Source organism: Acipenser ruthenus, chromosome 8, assembly GCF_902713425.1.
Source record: "Acipenser ruthenus chromosome 8, fAciRut3.2 maternal haplotype, whole genome shotgun sequence".
In the NCBI taxonomy this organism is placed as follows: domain Eukaryota; kingdom Metazoa; phylum Chordata; class Actinopteri; order Acipenseriformes; family Acipenseridae; genus Acipenser; species Acipenser ruthenus.
This window is the reverse complement of record NC_081196.1, coordinates 38118844-38141601: the sequence shown is the minus strand read 5'-3', so window position 1 is coordinate 38141601 and position 22758 is coordinate 38118844. Positions and strand designations below refer to the sequence as shown.

Genomic DNA, 22758 nt, shown 5'->3' with positions numbered 1-22758 from the left:
TATAAAAAAGTTGAATCAAAGGCGTTTTACTTGTTGAACACAGAAAAGGAAGTATATTTAAAAAAAACTGTTCAGACTAGAGCTGCTCATTTTCAGAGGAATTTACACAGGGCAGTTAGAAGACAACAGTGAGATGCACACAGCTTTTTTTAGTTTTGTCTTGATGCACAAACTGGCTCTTTGTTTACACAGTATTTGCTTGCAAATTGTGCGCACCTCCTTGAAACAATTACATACAGAATAAAAATCAGCATTTTTTTTTTCTTTTGATTAAACTTAATTAAAACATTAATACTCTCAGACGACACATTTTTTTGCAATGGTGAATCCGGTACATTTTCTTCCCCCTTTTTCTTACAACAAATTAAAATCGAGACAATTTACAAACACATCTCCACTACATGATTAATAAAAATCAGTTGTTTATAAAGTTGCCCAAAATGCAAGGGATGTGCATAGGTTTACATTTTTTTTCCATAAATATTGAATTCCCTTGGGTGCGTTTGTGTATTTTCCAAACTAATGGAATGTACTCTGCTGTTGATAACAGTAGTTTGACACTGATAACATCAACAGCATGAAAGCTTAAGCTTGCAACTGTCCACATGCATAAGACCTCATTCAAATCTCTAAAACATTTATGTACCTCTTTAAAGAGACAGTATTGCTGTGAGGGGCAGGCGTGTTAGAAGAAAGGTAAAAAAAAAAATGAACCGCTTTAAGAAAAAATAAAAACACCCAAATGAATGCATTTTAATACACATACACACTCCTTTCACTTGCCTGATTCAAACAAAATATCTAAGTGAATAAATGAGCAGTTTTTAAATCATGAAATAACACTGTAGTTTTACCTACTTAACATCTGTCTACACCAGGAGATGGGATATCATACAAGGCAGCATTCAGTATGCAGGTTACGCTTATGTTCGAAATTGAAATCTCTTCCAATTTAAGTACTGTATAACTGATGACAGATACTGTGTTATGGGATGCACATATATTTATGATAAATAGAATATGCTTTGTTATTATTTATTTTTACATTTAAAATCCGTACCTGTGAGTAATGTGATACTGTCTCTTTAAAAATTCTCTATAAAATGTTGCCTCCTATCTATAAGGACATGACAATATTAAAAAATGTTATGCAACACTACGTCTAGGTAGTCTGTAGGGGCCGAGACCTATTGACTTAAGGTCATTTACAACGAGGTTTCTCACTGTTTGAGGTGTTGTTTCAGGGAATGATGAAGTTCTGCAAAGAAGCATTGCCAGGAGGGTCTAATAGACCCAGGAGACAGGCACCCACTGTGGGGTAGTGCACACAACGTCGATAGCTTCCTCCAGGTGTCTGATGGTCTCATCAATCTCGTTGTTGATGATCGTCAGGTCGAAGTAGTGCGCGTACGTTTTCTGTAAAATTTCGGATTCCTTCTGCAGCCTCTGAAGGGATTCATCCTGAAAGAACAAGGAATCAAACTAAGATGAAGGACAAGGCCCTGTGTATAGGTCTGTTTCTCTTCTAGCAGCCCTGCACACATGGGTACTCAAGCAAGAGCACAATCTTATATCCTTCAAGGTCACAGTTCTGTGTTTTTAAGTTATTGAACTTATTAAACATGTCTTTGCATTGGACTGTTTCTTTGACTATGACCTTCAACACACAAGCTTTCATATAGCAAGATTATTTCAAATTTGACATGAACTCTTACTACATGCTCTGGAAGTTTGTTATTTAATGGCACAGACAGATGCACTGCTACCACCCCCCTTTTTTTCTGCTGCCCTGATCCTTTTTTACCTTGCATCAACCTGGTTTTTGGCATCAGCAGAGAAGTCAGACTTTCGTCTTTGCTAATGAATATCAGTACAGTGAAGCAAGGCTTTATCCCATCATAATAATAATAATAACTTTGCTATGTAATTGAAGTACTCCACCCCCTCCCATCTCTGTTTGGTTTAGAATAGCCTGAAAATTGTTTGCTACTGTTGCCAAGATGGATTTGTTTTGTTTTGACACTGGTCATGAACACACACCATGGACAATTAAAACATACAGGTGCTAAACATCCAGTGACTAACACAGATTAATATCTAATATCCATAGACTAACTACCACTAATACTTACAGGTAATTTTCTGCACCACCTGGGAAGCTAAGCAGAATGAGAGGGAATGCAAGAAAATAAAGGAAAACCATGCACAGTGGACAGCAAAACCAAACTATTTATAGAGGGGAAATAAAAAAGAGAACAAAATGATAACAAAACAAACAAAAGATGAGAAAGTGGATATATGATAGGAGGTGGTAGACACTATGGAGGCATTTGAAACGCATTGTACAGGACAGCCTGCCAACCTGTTTTACATAGAGCAGATGATGCAAATACAAGACACACAATTCAAGCTATAAAGAACTGTTAGTGTATGATACTATGTGTTTATACAAACAGCTACTGCAGTTCTACTTGGGATTTAGGGTCATGCAAGCCCTGCCTTGCCACGTGTGCAGTCAGACACTATCAATCCTAATAGAACTGCAGCAGCCGTATATATAAAGCCTATTTTGAGGAAGTGGCCTGTACCCATGAAAAGAGGATTGCGATGAGGACAGTAATTCAACAGTAAAGAAAGACGAAACCAAAGATGGCAGCAGTGGTGGTTTTGTTTTTTAAAGGGGTCACTGGCCAAAAGCTCAAAAAACAACAACACTGTTGAAATGAGCAAAATATAAAACCATTACAAAAGGTAGATAAAATGATGCAATTCTGGAAGTACAGAACACATAAGTGAAAATGGACTGAACAAGTTTCAATATACTGTTAGTAAAAGATACAAACACACAGGGACCAGCATGAAGAACATGAAATGGCTGGAAATGTGCACAGATTCATAGAGTTCTAGAATTCTCAGGAATGAATGTATTCCTAAAATAGATTCATCTATTTTTCATTTATCCACCCCCAGACTACCTAGTCAATTAAAACCTCCGGTTTCAAGAAGTTGCAGGAGAATATTTTTTTGGTGTAGTGGCAATATAGAAAGCTTTTAAAACAAAGAGGAAGCTTTGGTTGTTCCCCCATATTTTGGTTCAGTTAATTAGAACATATGTGACTCTGCAGAGATCATATTTTGTTATAAAGTTTAAACCCCTCTCCCTGATTTTTGTGTTTGCTGTGCCATCTCAATCTATTTGCAAGATCATTTCAGTCCATTCTTTGGTTAATCCAGAAGTGCATGCCTTTAACATTTTAATAATGTGTTGTTTACTCAGTCTCTGGATGTTATGTGCATTACAATAATAACAGCTGTGTAAGCCTGCCTGATGTAAGAGGTAAGCCAAGGGGAACTGGAATGAAAAAAGCAACTGTTTTGATTGTGGCCAGGGAGCAGAATTAGTATTGAAGAAAGAGCTCAAAACAGTGGAAAGCCACAGCAAGCTTTTCATTTTCAGTTCCAATAAAATGCAAGCACACTCCTGATAACAAAGACTTCTCTATTTTCTGCATTTTTCAGGGGGGGGGGGTTTACTCCCTTTTAGATCTATTTCATACCCAAACCATGAAACTAATTAACTAACTGCAGGAGATAAAGCACCCCTATGCATTACTGTAGTAGCCTGACGCAGATAGATCAATTACACTCCCATTCAGTCCTGTTAATAAGCAGCAGAGTGGGGAGTGCAGATAATTGCATTCTGGGACTGTGTATTTTGTTTAGCAGTGGGCTCTCACCTCATTGATGCCAGGGGTAATGGTAGGTGCAGCAATGAAGACAACGTAGGGAGCAAACTCGGCCGTTCTCAGGACTTTCAGAGCCTGTCAACAACAACCAAAAATGAAAAAACATAATCAGTCAGCTGACTTCAAGAGACAGTGAATTGCAGGTGTAACTGACAAACAAAAGAGCACTATAGAAAGACTACAGTTTGTAAATAGACAAATTGTTATTTAATCCAGCCTCCTACCATAAGAACGATTATATTTATTTATGTAAACAGCAGCAGGTCGTTTTCAAAACATCAACAGCTGCACGCCAGTAGAATAGTGCTGGGGAGCTCAGGGGTGAGATGGCGTACCTGTGGTTCTACGTCTAGTATTGCTATCAGTCCCTGCTCGTGGATCTTGCGTATCGTTTCCAGTCTTGTCCCGTACATGGCGTCCTCGTGGCTGCCGTACTCCAGATAATCGTTGTTTGAGATGTCCTGCATCATTTGGTCATGTGTTACAAAGTAGTAGTTCTTGCCGTTTTCTTCATCTTTCTTTGAAGGTCTGGTTGTGTCTGTGGATATTGCAACATAAGGAGAGTGGGTGGGGGTTAGTTCACAGCGTAACTTAAAAACAAGTTCGATTATTTCTCAGTAATGGAATGGCAAGTAAAGCAAGTCACACTAGCCACTAATAAATAAAAAGTGTTTCTTTAGAATACTGTGTTTATTTTTGTAGTCTGACCGACTTGTTTTAGTCTCTACTGTTTTTTTTTTCTTTTCTGCAGCCGACCCTGCCTTTGTTTCCCTTCTTGGTGTCAGTGTGCAGGACGGATAAACATGACAACCATTTTTTTAAAAAAAAATCTCTGTTCTTGGCTTCAATTATGCTGTTATTACAGGGTTATAGAACAACAAATGTCTGTTGTCGTACGGCAAGTACTGGTACACAGTCCTATAATTCTTATACAGGTGCACTCCACTTAGAACGGACTGCAAGGGACAATGGGATTAGTAGTTTATAAACGAAGTACATAGTAAACACAATTCGAAATGTTGTATGTAACTGCGAACATAAGTACCTTAAATATAAACAACACAAGAAAGCTTAATTGCCAAAGAACGGGAGTTTATTATTTGTACAAAACATGCCCCTGTGGCCCATACAATGTTTAGTACCATTTTACGAATTTATATTTTCGCTGAATGTATACATTATACGTTTAAACTGTATAACGGATGTGCCAACAAAAACACAGAAGAATAAAAGTAAACAGCAACTGTTGTTCCTGTCTGACGTCACAAATGCCACCGTGACTGTCATTTACTGTCCTGGATGTACCTTATTTGCACAAAATATCAACCTGTGGAACAGGAAAACTGTACGTATTAAACGAGTCAGTTTTAACCAGTGTAATTCCCCATTAAAGCCCATGTTGTTTGGCAGGGACAATCCTCCTCAATATGTTGTAAAGGGAACTCTGTTCTAACAGTGCACCTGTATATTGCTTCATTATTTTTGTATTCATGAGGTAGGTGGCTGATTGTGATGTCACAGTTTTGAATTTACTTTGCAATTGAATGAGAGGTGCAGGTAAGGTCAGGTAAGTTTTTTTTTTTTTTTTTTTTTTTTTTTAAGTAGGTGACTATCGTACTGATATTAAGAGTAAAGCACAGTAAAAACACAGTACGGTACGGCTGATGTTATGAACTGGGTTTCACCACAATGTGTCAGCAGGCAAAATGTGCGCTTCGATTGGCTGAATGATCCTCAGCAGTCTAGAATGCCTTGTAACATGCCAAAGCAATACCATTAGCCCTTGTGATACATGGAACATTATACTGTAAGTGTAAAATAACACAAATGAAAACAATTACTTTACCTGTGGCCATTTGAAGCAGGGACAATACGAAATACAATATCCAACCTTTTCCTTTAAAGGCAAGGGTGATGTATGGTCCAACAACACTATTCCTACACACACCCACTAGGGAAATATAGGCTACATTAGAAATCAAATTTATGCTACCTATACCTTGGCACAATGCAAGATGAGGTAATTAGGATTGGGATTGGTTTATGTATCTAAAGCCTGGTTCTCACTGGATCATTTCAGTGCTTCCAAGATTGTTTACTTTTTACACGGTTGATCAAATTAGACAAGCCAAGACCATTTACTGACTCTTTTCAACTTTTTTCCACCGGATATCTGATCCCAGATTAATTTTAAATGAGCTAATCTCACAATAAAAAATATAAACTGGATGTATTTATCTGACGAAACATGCAATAAATTTGCAAAACAGAGCATCCTAAGCCCCATACAAACTGCAGTAATCTATTTTAGTTCCCCTTCCTATCCCAATGTATTGAATTTTCTGCTATAGATCACATGCTAAACGAGCCCACCGAGACGCACTATTCTTTGGGTCTCAGGTCGGTTTGATTAAATCGCCCCAGGAACGACTTGCATCTATCTCACTGATCCTCAAACCTGGCAGCAGACAGTTTGCTCAAAGTGCAGTTCATCTCAGTAAAACCAGACATTATGTATTATATTCTCGCCAACATTTTACAAAACAGCAACAGTCAAAAGCCTTTGATACTTCTGTATTCAGAGAATGTGCACCTCACAGAAGAGTTGGCAGCTTTACCATTAGAGCATTACCAGAATCAATGTCCCTATTCCCTCTCCTCGTAGCTTAAAATAAAATGGCTTTGCATCTGCAATAAAACCTGGAGACTGTATTTCAGCCCTGGAGTGGTTCTTACCAGCCCAGATAAAAAGCAAGACTGAGTGTTGTGGTCTCAGCATGAGTTCAAAGTTGATTGAGGGACAGGGCTACAGTATCACAGCTGGGACTAGGCTACGCTGGGTTAACAGATCCACGTTTCAGCTAACAATAGCTGTATGCTATTTAAATCTTTTCATTTTGAAACATGAATGATGAAATAGCATCCCACTACTAGACGCGACTTTTTGTGAACAGATGTTTCCATCGAGCTGTATGCGATGCCTATAGTTCACACAAATCAGAAATAACCTCATATATAAATGGAGCTGACATGCAGAGATTTCTAGGAGACTTACAGAAGTCTTTGAGAACAAAGCGGTCAGCTGGTGCTTGCCTCATGACTGGATAAATACTGTGACACAGCTGGCGGGCCTATTTGCTGAGATTCCTGAGTATGTAAATTGCATTATAGCTTATCCCGTACAGTTCAATGTGATCCAAGTTATGAAAATGGAGGAAAAAAGCATGGTTTCCTACTTGGAAACCATTTAGACATCAAACCTTTAAATGGGGGACTGCTACTTGCCATTTTTTACATAGTTATTATTTAAAATAACTTACATAGTTATTTATTTCTTCAATTTATTTATAGATTTATCTAGTTCTATGATTGAATCTGAATCACAACTGGCTATACAGCCAATTATATGAACTTACGTGGAATGGGGTATGCAAATCTGTCGGGATGTTTTGTGATGAGTGTGTTCTTGATGTGTCTTCTACCAACTCCATGAGCACCTGTGATTAAACAAAAACTAAAACATTAGCCCGAAAAACACCGTTACAATATTTTTCAAGGAAAAAAAAAGAAAAAGAAGTTACCTAATAAGACTAATGTTTTCCTTTTGAATGCAGGCAATTTCACTACTTCTTCATATGTGACGAGATCTAGTTGGTCAAAGACTGAAAAGAAAGAAATCAAATACGTAAGTATACAAGAGAGAGAAATCTAATGCGGCAGTTCAATTCTAATGACTTATTAACAACACTCTCATGCCCATTACCAATAGGAAGAGGTGCCTTAAAAGATTGAGACTGTGTAGCAGCACTTGACAGTAATCCCACAGTCTGCTATTATCTCAAAACAAACTACTGGATACAATACTGACTGTGAAACATGCCACGAAACTCCTTTTAAAATAGCTTAAGTTTTTTTTTCTTTTTAGTGCTCGTATCAAGATATTGTTGCAATCTTATTCCATGCTTCACAGGCCTAAGTTCCCCATCCTTTTGAAGAAATTATTATTTAGGGGAGACATGGACGAATATGCATCAAGAAAACAGGTTTTAGCGAACCAGCATATATCCAGTTACCGACAAAGGTTACAAGACAATTGTATTCATTTTTTACCTCGTAGGAGCTGATTGTTCATTAAAGACTTACATTAAGCAGCATTCCACAAAAAATCTCTACAGGAGGGATGACCAATTCTAGTCATGGAAAGCCATCCCACCCCAGGTTTAAAAATAAGATCAAATTAAACACTGAATTACTCTAGGATAGGGTGTGGATGTTTCACTGGTTCAATTAAACAATTGAGAAATTAGACGGCGGAAAGATTTAAACTAATCAAGCCAAATTAGCCCCTTCAGAGTAATAGTTTAAAAAATAGAAAGAAATGACTACTGTGGATCTTTTTGTGGAAAGCGGTCATTTTAAAGCTACAGTATTCTATTCTGTCTTGCTCCCCCAAATTGTTATTCTGCTGCAACCCTGCCAAATATACAATCTTAATTTCCTGTTAGCACTTGATTGTTACTTTACGCAAGATCTGAATGCTGTAGTGTCGATACGAGAAACTGAGGATTAGTGTTACAACGCTGGCACACAGACAGGGGATACAGGCACCTGGACACTCGAAATAATGACTTTTTTGCAGCACTCCTAGAGCAGGATTAAATAAGAAAAATATAGGGTTACTATAGATGCAGCACCATTTTCAGTACCTGAAAGACCATGCCTCCAATACAACATGGCTATATCGGTGCTATAAATCTGATGTTATCCAGGTCCTGAATGGTGCTTGCTTGGGTTACAAGCAATTTTTCCACATACAGGGAAATGACCACAACACACAATTTAGATGGGCTGGGATGGCCAGGGAAGCAGGGGGCTTACTGTTTTCTCAATGTGCCCCGTATCAGGTGCTAACAAAAGTAACTGACTGGGCACTAAGCCACGTTAGGTACAGTAATGTTTGGAAACAGCAAGTGGAGTCCTCGCTATTCCCTGAATTCAGACAAAAGGACACGGGAACGCTTGCTCTCACAGGTGCCAACAGGAAAAAGACTTTCTAATAACACAACAGAGAAAGGGAGCGAGGGAGGGGTGGGGACAGCAAACAGTATTTTTTGGTTCCACGCTGGTGTTAAAGAAACCCAAAAAATATTAAATAAATCCATACATACATGCATTCTCACTAAATAAAAAAGGTAAGAAGCAAAAAAAGAGGCATTGTCACTCAGTGTTACTTACATGCACAGAGGCCATTGGGAGGAAGACGGCATGAAAAATGTACAGGGGGGTCATTGAGATATGGTTCAATTACATCAGTTAACCAAAAATATGTATCACAGAAAAAATACACACAGTAAAGCTAACATGCAGTATTTCAAAGAACACAGCAAATTCTAAAGTCAGACTTAGCAGTGCTAACACTGCAGTTAGATCAACTAACCATTGTTGAGAGCCCAGTGGAAGTATATAAAACATGCTTTATTTTTTAATTTTTATAATGTAATAAAACAACACCTTCGCCCAACATGCAGATAACACATATTGACTGATTAGCTTATATAAGCCCATAGGGTCATGGCTATGCAGTACTACAGGCTGTAGAGACTGAAATGTTCTAGCATCCTGAATCTAGGTCCTATAGTACATAACGATGATTTCGGACTGGCAAACTCCTGACTTCCCTGCACAACACTGTGAAATATTATTTATTTTGAATCCTTGTAAATCAAATAATGTACGTTAATTAAGTTTACAAATTTGAAGAGAAACATATTCCACAGTCTTCCATAGAGTAACAATTGGAGCATGACTTTTCTGCAATCTAGTAATACAGATACGTTGGCCACAGAATCATAATGAATTCAAGAAAAACAAGAACAGCTATTTAATATTTTTTTTTTAGTGTTACCAAATTTAAATTTGGCTCGATTGTAAACACGGTATGCTACATACATGCATCATCAGACGGTACAGAATTTTGAATCTGAACATGAATTTGGCCCAAGACACAAGAACTCTCCTGAATCTGGAAACAGGCTGAAAGCAATAAAATCATCTGGACCTCTGTTTAAAACTGTAAACTAACATGACACTTTTAATATCACATTGCTGAGCCCCCAGTACCACTTCTTACAGCACAGCTTGTGTTCCATGGAAAGAGGACTTTGTTGTTCTGTCTGATTAGGACAAAACCCTACTACTGAGATCGGACAACAACTAGGCTAGATTCCTTGTACAATGGATCTGGAAACAAAAGCTGAAGGTTGAAATTAAAACGATTCATATAAATACAGGCATTTATAAAGAGTACGGAAGTATGAATAATTGATGATCTTCTCCATTACACTGTAGTCTGCCCAAAGTGTGTAATGCAGAACAAGAACTGGGCTCCAAGGACACCTTGTGCATGAATTGAGCCCTTACCTATTTGTGGTTGTGACCTTACACATTTTGTTTCCAAATAAGCACTAATCGTCATCATGCAGTCCTGCAGTACAACATGAAATATACTACACCAAAATAAAATAAAACAAAAAAAAACACATCATTGGTAGAAGAACAAAAACAATCTGTGCTCTATTTTTACAGCACCTGCGTTGTGCTTTGCTAGGTATTTGTCTTTGTACTGCTTCTTCTTCTTGCCAAACCAGGTACAGCTGGCTTGTTGCTCCTGTTTGGTTTTCTCCATTGCTATACAGGCTACACGCCTAAAAACAAAGGAGAGAGAGAGAAAGGAAAGCACAGGACAGTTAGCTTTTGTACCCGCTATCCTGAATGTCACGTGACTAGATACATTTATAAACTGAATAGGGGAGTTTCTATTTTTGATATGGTGGGTTTACGATGTAAACACCATTCTGGTTGTAACTGGCTGTGACTTACAAAACTGGACACACAGCAGGGGCACACCATTACCTACATTCATAGCACGTTGTGCAACAAAAACTCATTTCGCTGCCTTCAATAGACCTACCAATCAGAAGCCAGAACTGAATAAGCAGGTCACCATGACCAAGATGATCACTCTCAAGAATGCATGCAAATGAAAATCCATATCAAGTTTCATCACTTTTAAATCTAAAAAATATACTTTTAACAGAAACACATGTACATCACTGCCGGCTAATACAACGGATCTTTAAGTTTCATTGTATGGCAGAACTCACCATTCCTGAAGTTCTGGAGACGGGATGAGGCCTGCTGTCCCGTTCTTAGCATTTTCCAGTTTGCCCTGCCACCAGTTGTGATCATCCTTACTGATAATCTGGATGATGTCACCCACCAGGAACTTGATGCCTGCTTCCTTGCAGGGTATAAGATCATCCTTTGCTGGATCGTACTCAAATTGTGCTCTTACATATATCTGCAAGACAACACGTCCGTTAAAACAGACAAACACACACCAGTCCAGTTGTGAACGAGGACAACACAATTGCAGTGCGGTTTGTCTAGCAATCTGTTGGTACAGCAGGAAAAGCAAGCGGTGAAGATGTAAAAAGTAAGGTGATGCAAATGTGAACACGGATGTTGAAAGCTGTTTCCTGTATTGTTGTTTGAAGACAACATGCAGAGGTTTTTACAAGTTAAAAAACAAAATGAAAGAGTAGGGCAAGCATCAGTATCCCAGGGTTTTGTCAAAACCCACACTGAGATTCTAAACTTAAGGATCCATCCACCCAGCCCAGGATTCAAAATGGAACATACAAAATGTTGCTTGTTGTAGAAGCTCATATTAGGTGCTATAATATATCCCCCCACCCCCCTCTAACGCAGGCTATTTGGTGCAAGATGCTTACTGTGCTTGCATACAATTCCAAAGGTAAACCAACTGTACATTTTAAGTTGTGCTACATTTGCTGACAATTTCCCCTTCCCATCCCTAAACAGTGTGCCTTATCAAACTTTTCATAACCTACTGCTGCCACCAGATGGATGCTGCCTTAATCAAAGGTGTTGTAATAAATATAATTTCTATAGTTAATCATACTGACATCAGTCCTTAATCTGACACAGTAAGCATGGAGATTATCAAAATGATGTGCCATGATACGTATGTATCAAAGACAGAGGACTCATATTGGACAGCAGCAGAAATGTTGTCATCATAAACTAGATTTTCAATCCCAGTCTGAGTTTACCCAGGAAGGATCAAGAAGCATTGCTACGGTATATTATCAAAACGTCAAACTGCAAAAAAGTTATCCAAGCTTTTATCTCAAAACCACATCTCCATGTTTCTGAGATAAAGGGAAGGAGTTGTTAATAAAAACTTTAAATATTCAGTTTAAAGGGTTAAAGAACACTTCTGTTTACAAGTTCTGTGAATGCAAAGTTTTAATGAAGCGATCAGGTGTGTCTTTAAAACGTAGCAAGACAACGCATCAGGTCTGTTGTCAGCAGCCAAACAGACAAGGAGAAAATTAATTGTCCTCTAAAGAGCATGTCTGACAACAAAGCAAGACTAATAATTCACTGCACAAGATTTCCATGTAGAAATGGTTATAGATATATATAAAAAAAACACTATAAATGAGGATACACTGAATTCCTTAAGCACTGAAGAATAATTATTTCCACTCTGTGCCTGTAGCAAAAGCATGTGTTACTCAGTTTTTAATGAAACAAACACCCCAGCGATCTACGTCTTAAAGGCACCCCTGAAGGAACAGGATGAGGGTATTATAAAAAAAATAAAAAAGGTTTAAAAACATAAATAAAATAACATATTAGCATCTTGTGCTGTGCAAGATTGAGAATATACTAGGGATATACTGACACCAAATGCTATTTTTTTTATTTTTAAAATTTTTTTATAGCACTTTCTGAAAACAGCAGCTGTTAAAAACTAGTCTCCAGTGGCAGCTATACTGTGTTAACCAGAAGTAATCTCACTCCTCCTTCCATATTGTATGTATTAAAAACATGATGGTATATTCTAGTTTGGTATTAGTGTGTCCCCCAGGTTATACTATGCCTAGTGTTAATGGATGGAAGTGTCAATTTAGTAAGCTGTGTGCGTTAAATGCGTCATGCTTTTGCAAGGTTAGCACATACAGTAAAGTATGAAATGGGAAGGGGAATGGGTGAGCTAACTACATACAGCTACAGTATGCCTACAATGAAAAAGGTTTTATTTCACAAGTCTATTCACCTGTCGTCCTTTTGGTTGGGTAGTTAATGGAATGTCCTGCAGAATAAAGTCAACCCATGAAAGAAAAAATGTACCGTTTACTGAGGTGGAAATAAAAACACACTTGCAGCATGTCTTCACATTTTCATTCAAACTAATTGTGCACAGTTGACAACGATCAGTGTTTGCAGTGCATCAGTCCGCTAAAGAACACCAGACAGATCACTGATGCAACAAGCTAGAAGAAGCAGATAAGAGGCCACCACCTTCAGCACCAAACCAGATCTTCATGGAGAACACGCTATCTCAACTGCATTACACAATAAAGATTCCTTAATATACTCAAACCCTTAATATTCCAATGGATATCATTGAATCACTGGCTTTAGAAAAAGGTAGCGGCACTTTAGGACTGTTCAGCTGTTTTGGTATTTAAAAAAAAAAAAAAAAAATAAATAATAATATTATATATATATTTATATATTCTGCAAAGCAGTTGCAGGTACACAAACATGAAGAACTCTGATATTCTGATTACAAAGGGCACACACGGTTTGAAATGAATTTCTGGATGTGCAATAATGTAATGCTTTTGCAAAGGATAGTCATTTCCCTCCCTACTGCAATAATTTATCACCAATGTGACACCTTATTTAATGCTGAAGATGCTGGCTGGCCCAAGCTTCGTTAGGAATGCACAGGAAGTCGCAGCCTCTTAATATTGAATTGCCAGGCCAGTGCCTTTACAGTGCAAGTACATGGAACACAACAGCAGAGGGCACACCAATTTGAGAACTCAGATAGCGGAAACTACACCAGTCCTCTCAGAGCTCTCCTGCAAAAAACACTGGATACTCCATGACAGGAAGGATTCTTAGGCTACAGTTAATTAATTAATAAATAATAATAATACTAACAATAATAATAATACCCAAAACACTTATGAATGATAACACACCATCTCCCTTTGAGTGTATCCATAATTTTTTTTTTTAAATAACCCTAGAACTGTAAGGATTTCATCAAAAGAGGTCTAAAAAAATACATACATACATATATATATATAAAATAAATGCATTTGAAATAATACATAGTATAATCAACTCCCTGAACTCACACATCTTTAAAGTTCAAAACAAAAAAAAGGATCCATCTTACACAAGTGTTTTAAAAAATAAAATCTGTACCACTCAAGTTAACTGGCATTCAAGAGAAGTCCCATCAGACACAGAAAATAAAAACACAAAACTAAAATAAAACAATGACAGATGAGCACCAACGACTAAAGGCTGGATTTTGTTTTCTTCATTGGAGATGGAAGCCTTACCAAAACGGAATTGTTAATGCTGGTGTGCCCATTAGCTGGGGACTGTCTGGAGATGGAGGGGGACTCTCTCTGAAATAAGACACAACATTCAGTAACAAGAGAACAGCAGTCAACCATAACACATAGCGGCAACAGCCTGGGAATAAAACAAACACAGAAGCCAAAACGCTACATACAGTACTAGGTATCAGAAAAGGGGGCTTTGAAACTATGGTTTATTAGACATTTGTGTTTCTGCACATACTGCACCCTGATGACCGATTGACTTTGGTAGTAAGAGCACAACACAAGTCCTGAAGTTTACTCCTGCTTAGGAACACCCTGATCTAACAAGCATCTACATGTCTGCATCTTTAGGGAGCTGCTGGTCTTCATTATGAGTTGAAAAAATATCATGTGCAGGGCGCTTTGTGAACACAATGTTATCTTCACACCCACTGCTCCTGAGGAACACTGGCTTAATTGCGCATATTACTGTTAGTCCTTGAATCCCTGGCACTACCTGCAACTTCAACCATTAAGCACCTTGGCTACTTAAAAAAAAAAAAAAAAAATCACTACTACCCAAGATCTATTTGAATGATTTATTTATTTATTTATTTATTTATTTATTTATTTATTTAAAAATATTTGTATTAGGTGTTATTTCACCTTCACGCCCTGACCACAAACGTTGTCCTGCCATTTATGGGTTTTTCTCTGCATAAGAAAACAAAAAGACAAGTCACCAGGACAAAACTGAAGGGTTATAGTAGTTGTTTTTTCTTACATTAACATCATGCAGTTCCTCCCATAGCCACTAAGTGGAGATGAACAGCAGCAATTGAGAACATCCCATTTTTTTATGAAGGCAAATTAAAGATATGAACCACATACAGTACGGTAAGCACTAATGTGAAGGGATACAACAATCCCCAACATTTAGCATTGTTAATTTAATATCAATGTCATTATCTGCAGTTGAAAGTTACGCGTCAATAAAAAGAAGCAATTTGTGAAATGGACGAATTTGCATTGCTTTTATAAAATGGCTCACAATTGACTCCATCACCAATGCTTTAATAACATTAAACTTACAGCAGCAGACAACTTGATAGAGCACGCCACACTCTAAATCAATAAACATGTTGGACTAGAAGACTATCCATTCCAAGACAGGCTACTGTTCTGGTACAGAATGATGAAACTTGTGCTACAGTGGTATTTAAACCTCCTTGGATGCCTGTAAGCGTGGCACATAGCGTTTTCCTGGCAGTGCGGATAATGGTATGTTTGTTAGTACATGGATATGGAGATGGGGCTGAGCAGGTTCAGCCATCTCCCAGGGTTCCGGTATCTTTGTTGTAAAATTGGTGCGCAGAGAATAACAGCACAGGCAGAACCAGTCTCTCAGAAAGCATTAACAAACAAACAGCCACCAGCAGGCAATTAGTAAGTCACAGGGGCTTTGAGAAATAAAACAAAAACCACAAACCCCACAACAGCAACAATATGAACACACTTATTAAATCCATTACCTCACAAGATGAAGACTGATTGCGATAGCTTGGCACAATCTTGAATGTGATGCTCCCTCTCATTTCCCTCTGTTTCAAAAAGGAGAAAAAGCAGGAGGTATTAAAGTCAGCGGTGCACTGGGTACCTCTTAGATTAAACTTCTACAGACAGGACTGGTGAAATAAACACAAGAGTTAGCAGCCAGGGCTGCTTCAATAACAGCCAGTGCAACATGCTGGAAAATAAAAGCACCTCAAAAACACTGCCTACTACTATATAGAAGACTATATAGAAGGTTCTATAGGGTCATTCTTTTTTCCTCAACACTGTAATAACCAACCTCAACTTTATTAGAGAGCTATTTATTTCCAACAATGTGAAAAGAAAATCTTCAAATCACATACACCAGATACATGCACTACCCTCCAACAAGTGTTGCGACAGATAAGTAAGTAGCCAATTTTACCCTACTCTTCTACAAAGATGAAAAGTTTATTTATGGGGTCTAAAACAGTGGCAGATCTAAATACTTACATACATGAATATTTTGACGTATTATAACCTTGGGGCCTTTATTGATTATTTAAAACAGTACTTAGATCCGCCATCGTTTACATTAATTGAAAAGACTCCCAGCAGTTCTTCGTGAGAGAGTGCTTAGCAGGTTGCGCGGCAAGTGTCCCTCCAAACACGCATTCAAGATCAATGGAGCCAATGTGATGCTCCCTTTGGAATCCCCAACGAAGTAAGACAACTTCGCACAACCTGTGCTCCTCTGACAAAGCATGCCAGTGCTTTTTACCAGGTGAGCCACTCAGGGACCCCTCCAGGTTCAGCATTTGAAGTCAAATTACCCAGGTCTGGTTACATAAACAAAAAACTTTGGAATCTAAGACGTATGGCTGGCTAAGTTTAGGAATACAGACATCTGGTTTAAAGAGATACTTGCGCTCACACAGTTTAAATATGGGAAAACAAATGGCCAAACAAAAGCATTCTGTACATTCTAAATAGGTTTATGAAACAATAATATGCAAATGATCCTTTTGTCAATCTGAAACGTCTGTCAGGTAATGCAAATACCTCCAGTAGGGAGGACATTGCTCCAAAATGACACATATGCTGTTATTGTTACCGGTTTCAGTCGGCAAAACACAACACTTGGAAGTTTGCAGAATTAATCCCACATATCTCCACAGCGTGCTTCTGTGTCAATGGGAGCTGCTAGTTTTACTTGTTCCACTTTTCTTGTCATCCAGAGTTTGGTTTTAAAAGAAGTAACAGATCCAGACACAAGCCCTCACTCACTCCGTTTACTTACAAGCATCTTTTGAAGCTGTTCCACGGTCTGGTTGGCTACACTGATTCCATTTATTTCTCTGATTTCATCCTCGACATGCAGTGTGCCTAGAAGAGGAAGAAAAGCATGAGAGAGAGAGAGAGAGAGAGAGAGAGAGAGAGAGAGAGAGAGAGAGAGAAGGAGCGGGCTTCATTATAAAACTTACCGCACACCCTGTCGTGGGTTATTTTGCTTATAAAATGGCTACATTTTTTACAAAAAAAATAATTACACAAACTAGCTTTTTTCAGGAAAAAAATAAGAAATATATTATGTATCCTTCCACTGAGAAAATATAGTCCCTGAAGACTGTTTGATTGTAACATATATTTTGTCCTTTTTTTTATTTGCCATAAACATTACATTGAACAATGCCATTTATAGAACATTTTTTGAGATTAAATGACATTTGGGAATTGAAAGCAGACTGATTTCCCACATCTGAGGCTGTTTTCACACCGATGCCGGTAACCGGCATAATTTCCCTCGATTGTAAACCAGCATTAGATGATAAGTGGACTAAACGACTTCCATGTCAGTTCGCGCAGTGCCGCAGTCCTTCCCATCCGCGACGAGCACGATAGAATTCTATGCCGAACCCGACCTTGTTTAAAAGCCCAACGGTTGTGTCAGCAGAGAGCAGGAGATATTTTAATTTTGTTTTAAATATGTTTCTGAAATCGGAGGGTAGTGGTGAAATGTATCTGTTGTGTCGAGTTTCAAAATGGCATACTCGCTAGTCAGTTTTATACAGCGATATTTAGTTTAATAAGTAGATGCTGCTGCTGCATATACAGTATACTACATGCTGAGTGAAACTTGCGTGGTGAATTCTCAGATGGCTTTTGAATAGTGTTACTGCTACTGCTTGTCTAGTTTTCTTTCTTCTGTTCTTTGACTAAATAAATACCACAGTATATTTGCCAATTTTTCTGTAATTCTTAGTGACAGAGATGAACAAAAAAAACCTGATTGTTGAGTGATTTAAATGCTGTTTCAGTTGCATGTTGACATTTTTACCTACAGAAACACTGTTTAGATAATTGTTACTATTAAGGCGTAGCATTATTAATACATCAGGTAAGTAAGTTGGTCTATGATGTCATAGCCATGCGGTAAGACAATTATTACAACACAGTCATATGATCTTGTTCAGCCAATCACAGCACTTAATTTATCCAAGCCATTTTATAATTTGCATTTCACACTTCAGCTTTGGTGACTTTCGCCTGGGCAGCAGTGTGGAGTAGTGGTTAGGGCTCTGAACTCTTGACCGGAGGGTCGTGGGTTCAATCCCCAGTGGGGGACACTGCTGCTGTACCCCTGAGCAAGGTACTTTACCTAGATTGCTCCAGTAAAAACCCAACTGTATAAATGGGTAATTGTATGTAAAAATAATGTGATATCTTGTAACAATTGTAAGTCGCCCTGGATAAGGGCGTCTGCTAAGAAATAAATAATAATAATAATAATAACTGGACTGTCAACACAGCCTGCTTGGAACTATACAGGCAGGTTGGCTTGCATGTGTCACAGGGATAAGACCCAGGCATAATGTAAATAGCAAGCAATGTACAGAAAGAATGTACAATTGCTGGCTCAGCTTGTTAAAGACAGTAACTGGACTGTCAACAAGGCGCACTAGGCTGCAGTGGGACTTTACCAGCACTAGGCTGTTGTACAAGAAAAGACAGAAATAAGAATTTTATTTCAGCGATTCAGTAACTGAATCAGCACTTTTAAGCAAAGGCTAAAAAGCACGATAAAGGTATATATATAAAGAAAGATAATACTTATCAACTCTCTGATGTAATCAGGTTCAGCTGAAAAGGAAAATGGCGTCGTTGTCAGTGCGCGTAGATATTTTATGCTCGCGGGACGGAGCAGCAGCCACGTCACACTGCTCTGACGAGTCTCTTTGGTGTATGTTTTCAGGTTCGGGTGTCTTAATTGGAAACACCCGCTTTGTAATGGTTAATATTCCCTACTTGAAAGGGAACAGTCCAATATCTTTCTCTCTCCTAGCCCAGTTACGATGTAAACAAGGCAGCGTCTGACTGGTTGAGCATTTTATATCTAGGGTCCTGGTAACCATGGTAGTAGAGGCACTTTTAAGATTACTCAAGACTCACGGATTGCAGTTTGGAGATCTGATACAAAAACACACAAACTCAATGCAGCTGCCTACTGTAAAGAACTTTACTCCCTGAGTAAGAGGTATATTAATTCACAGCCTCCTATTTTCATGCCAGATCCGAAGTTTGGCCCAGCTTTCAGTATCAAACTCAATTTGAATCTCCCTCAAGACCTACAAATTCCAATAGGACTGTGAATCGCCCAAGCAATCTCGCCTACCTCTGTTGTCTAACCCCTCTTCTCATCTGTCGGCTTACCTTCAGCCATCTTCACTGTGTTAAAATGTTTCAGTATATCTTTGCTTTATATGTGGACCGTTCAATCAAAACTGAACCCAAACAAGCCCTTACCTTGCCTGTGGATCATCCCGCCATGCATTATTCGTGCAACAATACAGTGGTTCAGTTCATTCATTTTTAGAGTGATGCCCTGTTTGGAGGGGGGTGGGGAGAGAAAAAAAAATCTATGAACATTTTGTTAAATACTTGACTGTTTATTAGATTGAAAATATTATTTGATACACTGACGAAGGCATTAGCCTAAACATTTGTCTACTTGGCTTTACCTATACTTTGATTTTTTTTTTTTTTTTTTTTTTACAAGTGAACACATCTTAAAGATCAAGTTCATACACAATATTTGAGTAACTGCACTAAAGGCAAGGGGGCAGAAATCAATTTGAGGCAGCATCCTTCAAGGCTATAGTTGATCATATCAGGTTTTAAGTTGGTATGTCTAATAATTGGGATATGAAATTATATTTATGTACAATCTGGCTCTCTCAACAACTGGAATGTGGGGTCAACAGAAAGGCTTTTAATAATACCAGCCAAATGGATTACTAAGCAGAGCAAACAAAGGAAAACATGAATCACAGCAAGATAAGGAAGAAAGCCATTTAATTTAATAAGCACTCATTTACCCTTCACAATCAACATATCTTGTGGACGAAGGCAAATTTTTTTACAAATGTGAAAAGAAATGACTTACCCTAATGGTGCCAATGCAATCGATATTGCTTTTTACATGCAATTTAATGCAATGCAATTACCTGTATCATCATTAAAATGTTGTTTTTTTGACCACATACAGCCCAATCTCTCTATCATTTTACTATTCATGTGCAGTGAGGCGGGTTACTGCCTTTACTATACCACTAATCATCAATCAGGCAGTCCCAGCGGTGGGCCTAACAGACATCACCAGGGAATAATGGATATACAGAAGAACGCCCCTTCGATGGAAGGTCCACCTGTATTAAACCTGGTCGGTGGGCAAAGTCATTTTTAGGTTCTAGGGTGGTCCCGACTGCTGAAATGCCACATTTCTAGAACTCTGCTTTAATGTATTTTTAATGCTTCTGGACCTCGCCACCACGCCAACATGATCCAAATGCCTTACCATGGGCTCGTCCGTGTTCTTTTGGAACTGGACCAGGCGCACGCGGGTGACATTCTCCATGTCCATGTCGCCGTTGGCACTTTCTGGGGAGTCTCCGTTCAGGTAGGGGGAGGTGGGCGGAGGCGTGACTCTCAGCGCGTCGTCACTGTAAACCTCGTGGGCCACAACGTCATGGGTCTGCAGCAAGGCCTGCGGGGTAAAAGAAACAGGAAAAACACGCTAACATGGTGTCCCGTACATAGTGAAGACTCGAAGGTACCGCACATAGTGAAGACTCGAAGGTACTGCACATAGTGAAGACTCGAAGGTACCGCACATAGTGAAGACTCGAAGGTACCGCACATAGTGATGACTCGAAGGTACCGCACATAGTGAAGACTCGAAGGTACCGCACATAGTGAAGACTCGAAGGTACCGCACATAGTGAAGACTCGAAGGTACCGCACATAGTGAAGACTCGAAGGTACCGCACATAGTGAAGACTCGAAGGTACCGCACATAGTGAAGACTCGAAGGTACCGCACATAGTGAAGACTCAAAGGTACCGCACATAGTGAAGACTCGAAGGTACCGCACATAGTGAAGACTTGAAGTTCCCCTGTACTGCATGTCTATAAAAAATACTTCAAAATACACACCAAGATATTGCAAATTAATTCTCATTTTCCACAAGGTAACACTCCATTGGGGTTGCACATTAAAGTTTGACATTAACAAGCACAAAGCAGAAACACAAAGCCTTTACATAGCCATATTGTGTTGTAGTCCTGGTTATTTCTTTTTGTTATACAGTGAATTTGAGAGGAACTCACAACATTTTTCAAACAGTATGTCTTTGTCCCATAACATGCCTCGTGTGCTATTTCAGACAATATATCAACTTTCCCACCACTTCCTCGTCGCCGAAATTCCTCCACAGCCTGCTGCATAAAACTGATGCAGTAAGTTTGAGCATAACCTTTAACCATAAGTTTCCCTTATCTAAAGTACTGACTAACATGTCACGTTGGTTTCTGCAGCTCACTTACCGAAGAAAACGAAGGTCATTTCGCAAAGTATTCTATGTAACTAGCCACTGATGTTTAAAAGTCTCCGGCAAATATGTTCTGAGCGCAGATTGATTAATGAATTACAGTCAGTCTGGTCACAGGAACTTACAGGGCTCTGTCAGGAGCCAACAAATGAATCAATGAGCCCTTATCCAGCAGCACTTGGCTGGCAGCCTGCTCAGTGATCTCCCCTCTTCTTCCGTCCCAGCCCCAATGAGGAATGCACCAGTGATCACTCTTAAAAGGTGCCCTCCTCACGTGTCATATATATATACTGTATATATAGTTAAAATGTCTTTAAAAGACGGTGGCTAAAAGAACTTCCCTCTGAAAGCCCACTCATTTCAGCCTAAAGCAAATGAATCCTGGCAGTCAGATAACCAGGCTGGCTCCCAGCTAGAAAACAGTCCATAGAGAGCATTGCATCAGTATGCAACATTTGCAGCACAAATGTTTGGAATACAAAAAGCATAGCTCTCCCCCAGCTATGATTGTACTGGAATCAAGTGGAGATATGCAGACAATAATGGCATTGGACTTGCACATGTTGAAAAGGACATCATGGTACACATGCCTCATCCACTATTTAGAGAAGTGATTTGCAGTAACAGAATGTGTCTGTCCATATGCTTAAGTGTATCTATAACTGTATAACAAAACATATCGGAAATCCCCAAGTACGCATCAAAAAAGCCCTCCTGAAAGCTTTCTGTGAAGCAGAACTCACTGTCTCACACCCGAGTTAAGTCACCACATTTATAGTACTTAATTTCCCCACTTGTATTTCGCCTACACTTCAATGTGTTTTTCACGCTTACTAAAAGCAATTTACAAGATGCCACAAAACAGCATATAATTAAATAGTGTCTTTAAATAACTTTATATACAGTACAAAAACAAAAAACCCTGCCGACTAAAAAAAGCAAAAAACAAGGTCTAGTATAAAAACAGGAGGAGAGAAGCCTGGCAAAGAACTAACACAGCTAACCATATTACAGGAACTGGAAATGCTCCTGCGTTCTCACCTAGGCCATGGGGATGTCTGCACAACCCTGTTCTTTTCACATACACTTTCCAATCTGTTTCTCCTTCTGCCGCCTCCTCCTCATCCTGTTGCACACTCAGCAGTCGTACAA

General features: G+C 38.8%; 1 protein-coding gene across 20 annotated transcripts in view; it reads right to left on the bottom strand.

Annotated features, from left to right (window-relative positions):
- The window catches only part of caska (calcium/calmodulin-dependent serine protein kinase a), a 205891-nt gene continuing 183133 nt past the window's right edge, over positions 1-22758 (bottom strand). For 3 of the 20 annotated variants that reach the window (XM_059028903.1, XM_059028908.1, XM_059028905.1), the window contains 15 exons: positions 20574-20762; positions 19523-19601; positions 17019-17104; positions 15718-15786; positions 14852-14899; positions 14201-14269; positions 12895-12930; positions 10910-11106; positions 10335-10450; positions 7328-7408; positions 7163-7243; positions 4082-4284; positions 3738-3821; positions 2133-2159; positions 1-1461 (listed from right to left, as the gene is read on the bottom strand). In XM_059028903.1, the coding sequence (XP_058884886.1) occupies positions 1285-1461; positions 2133-2159; positions 3738-3821; positions 4082-4284; positions 7163-7243; positions 7328-7408; positions 10335-10450; positions 10910-11106; positions 12895-12930; positions 14201-14269; positions 14852-14899; positions 15718-15786; positions 17019-17104; positions 19523-19601; positions 20574-20762 (1542 nt within the window). In that variant the 3' untranslated portion in view covers positions 1-1284. The remainder of the gene's footprint in view (positions 1462-2132; positions 2160-3737; positions 3822-4081; positions 4285-7162; positions 7244-7327; positions 7409-10334; positions 10451-10909; positions 11107-12894; positions 12931-14200; positions 14270-14851; positions 14900-15717; positions 15787-17018; positions 17105-19522; positions 19602-20573; positions 20763-22758) is intronic. The other 17 variants (XM_034011619.3, XM_034011623.3, XM_034011625.3 and 14 more) reach the window with 14 other exon arrangements.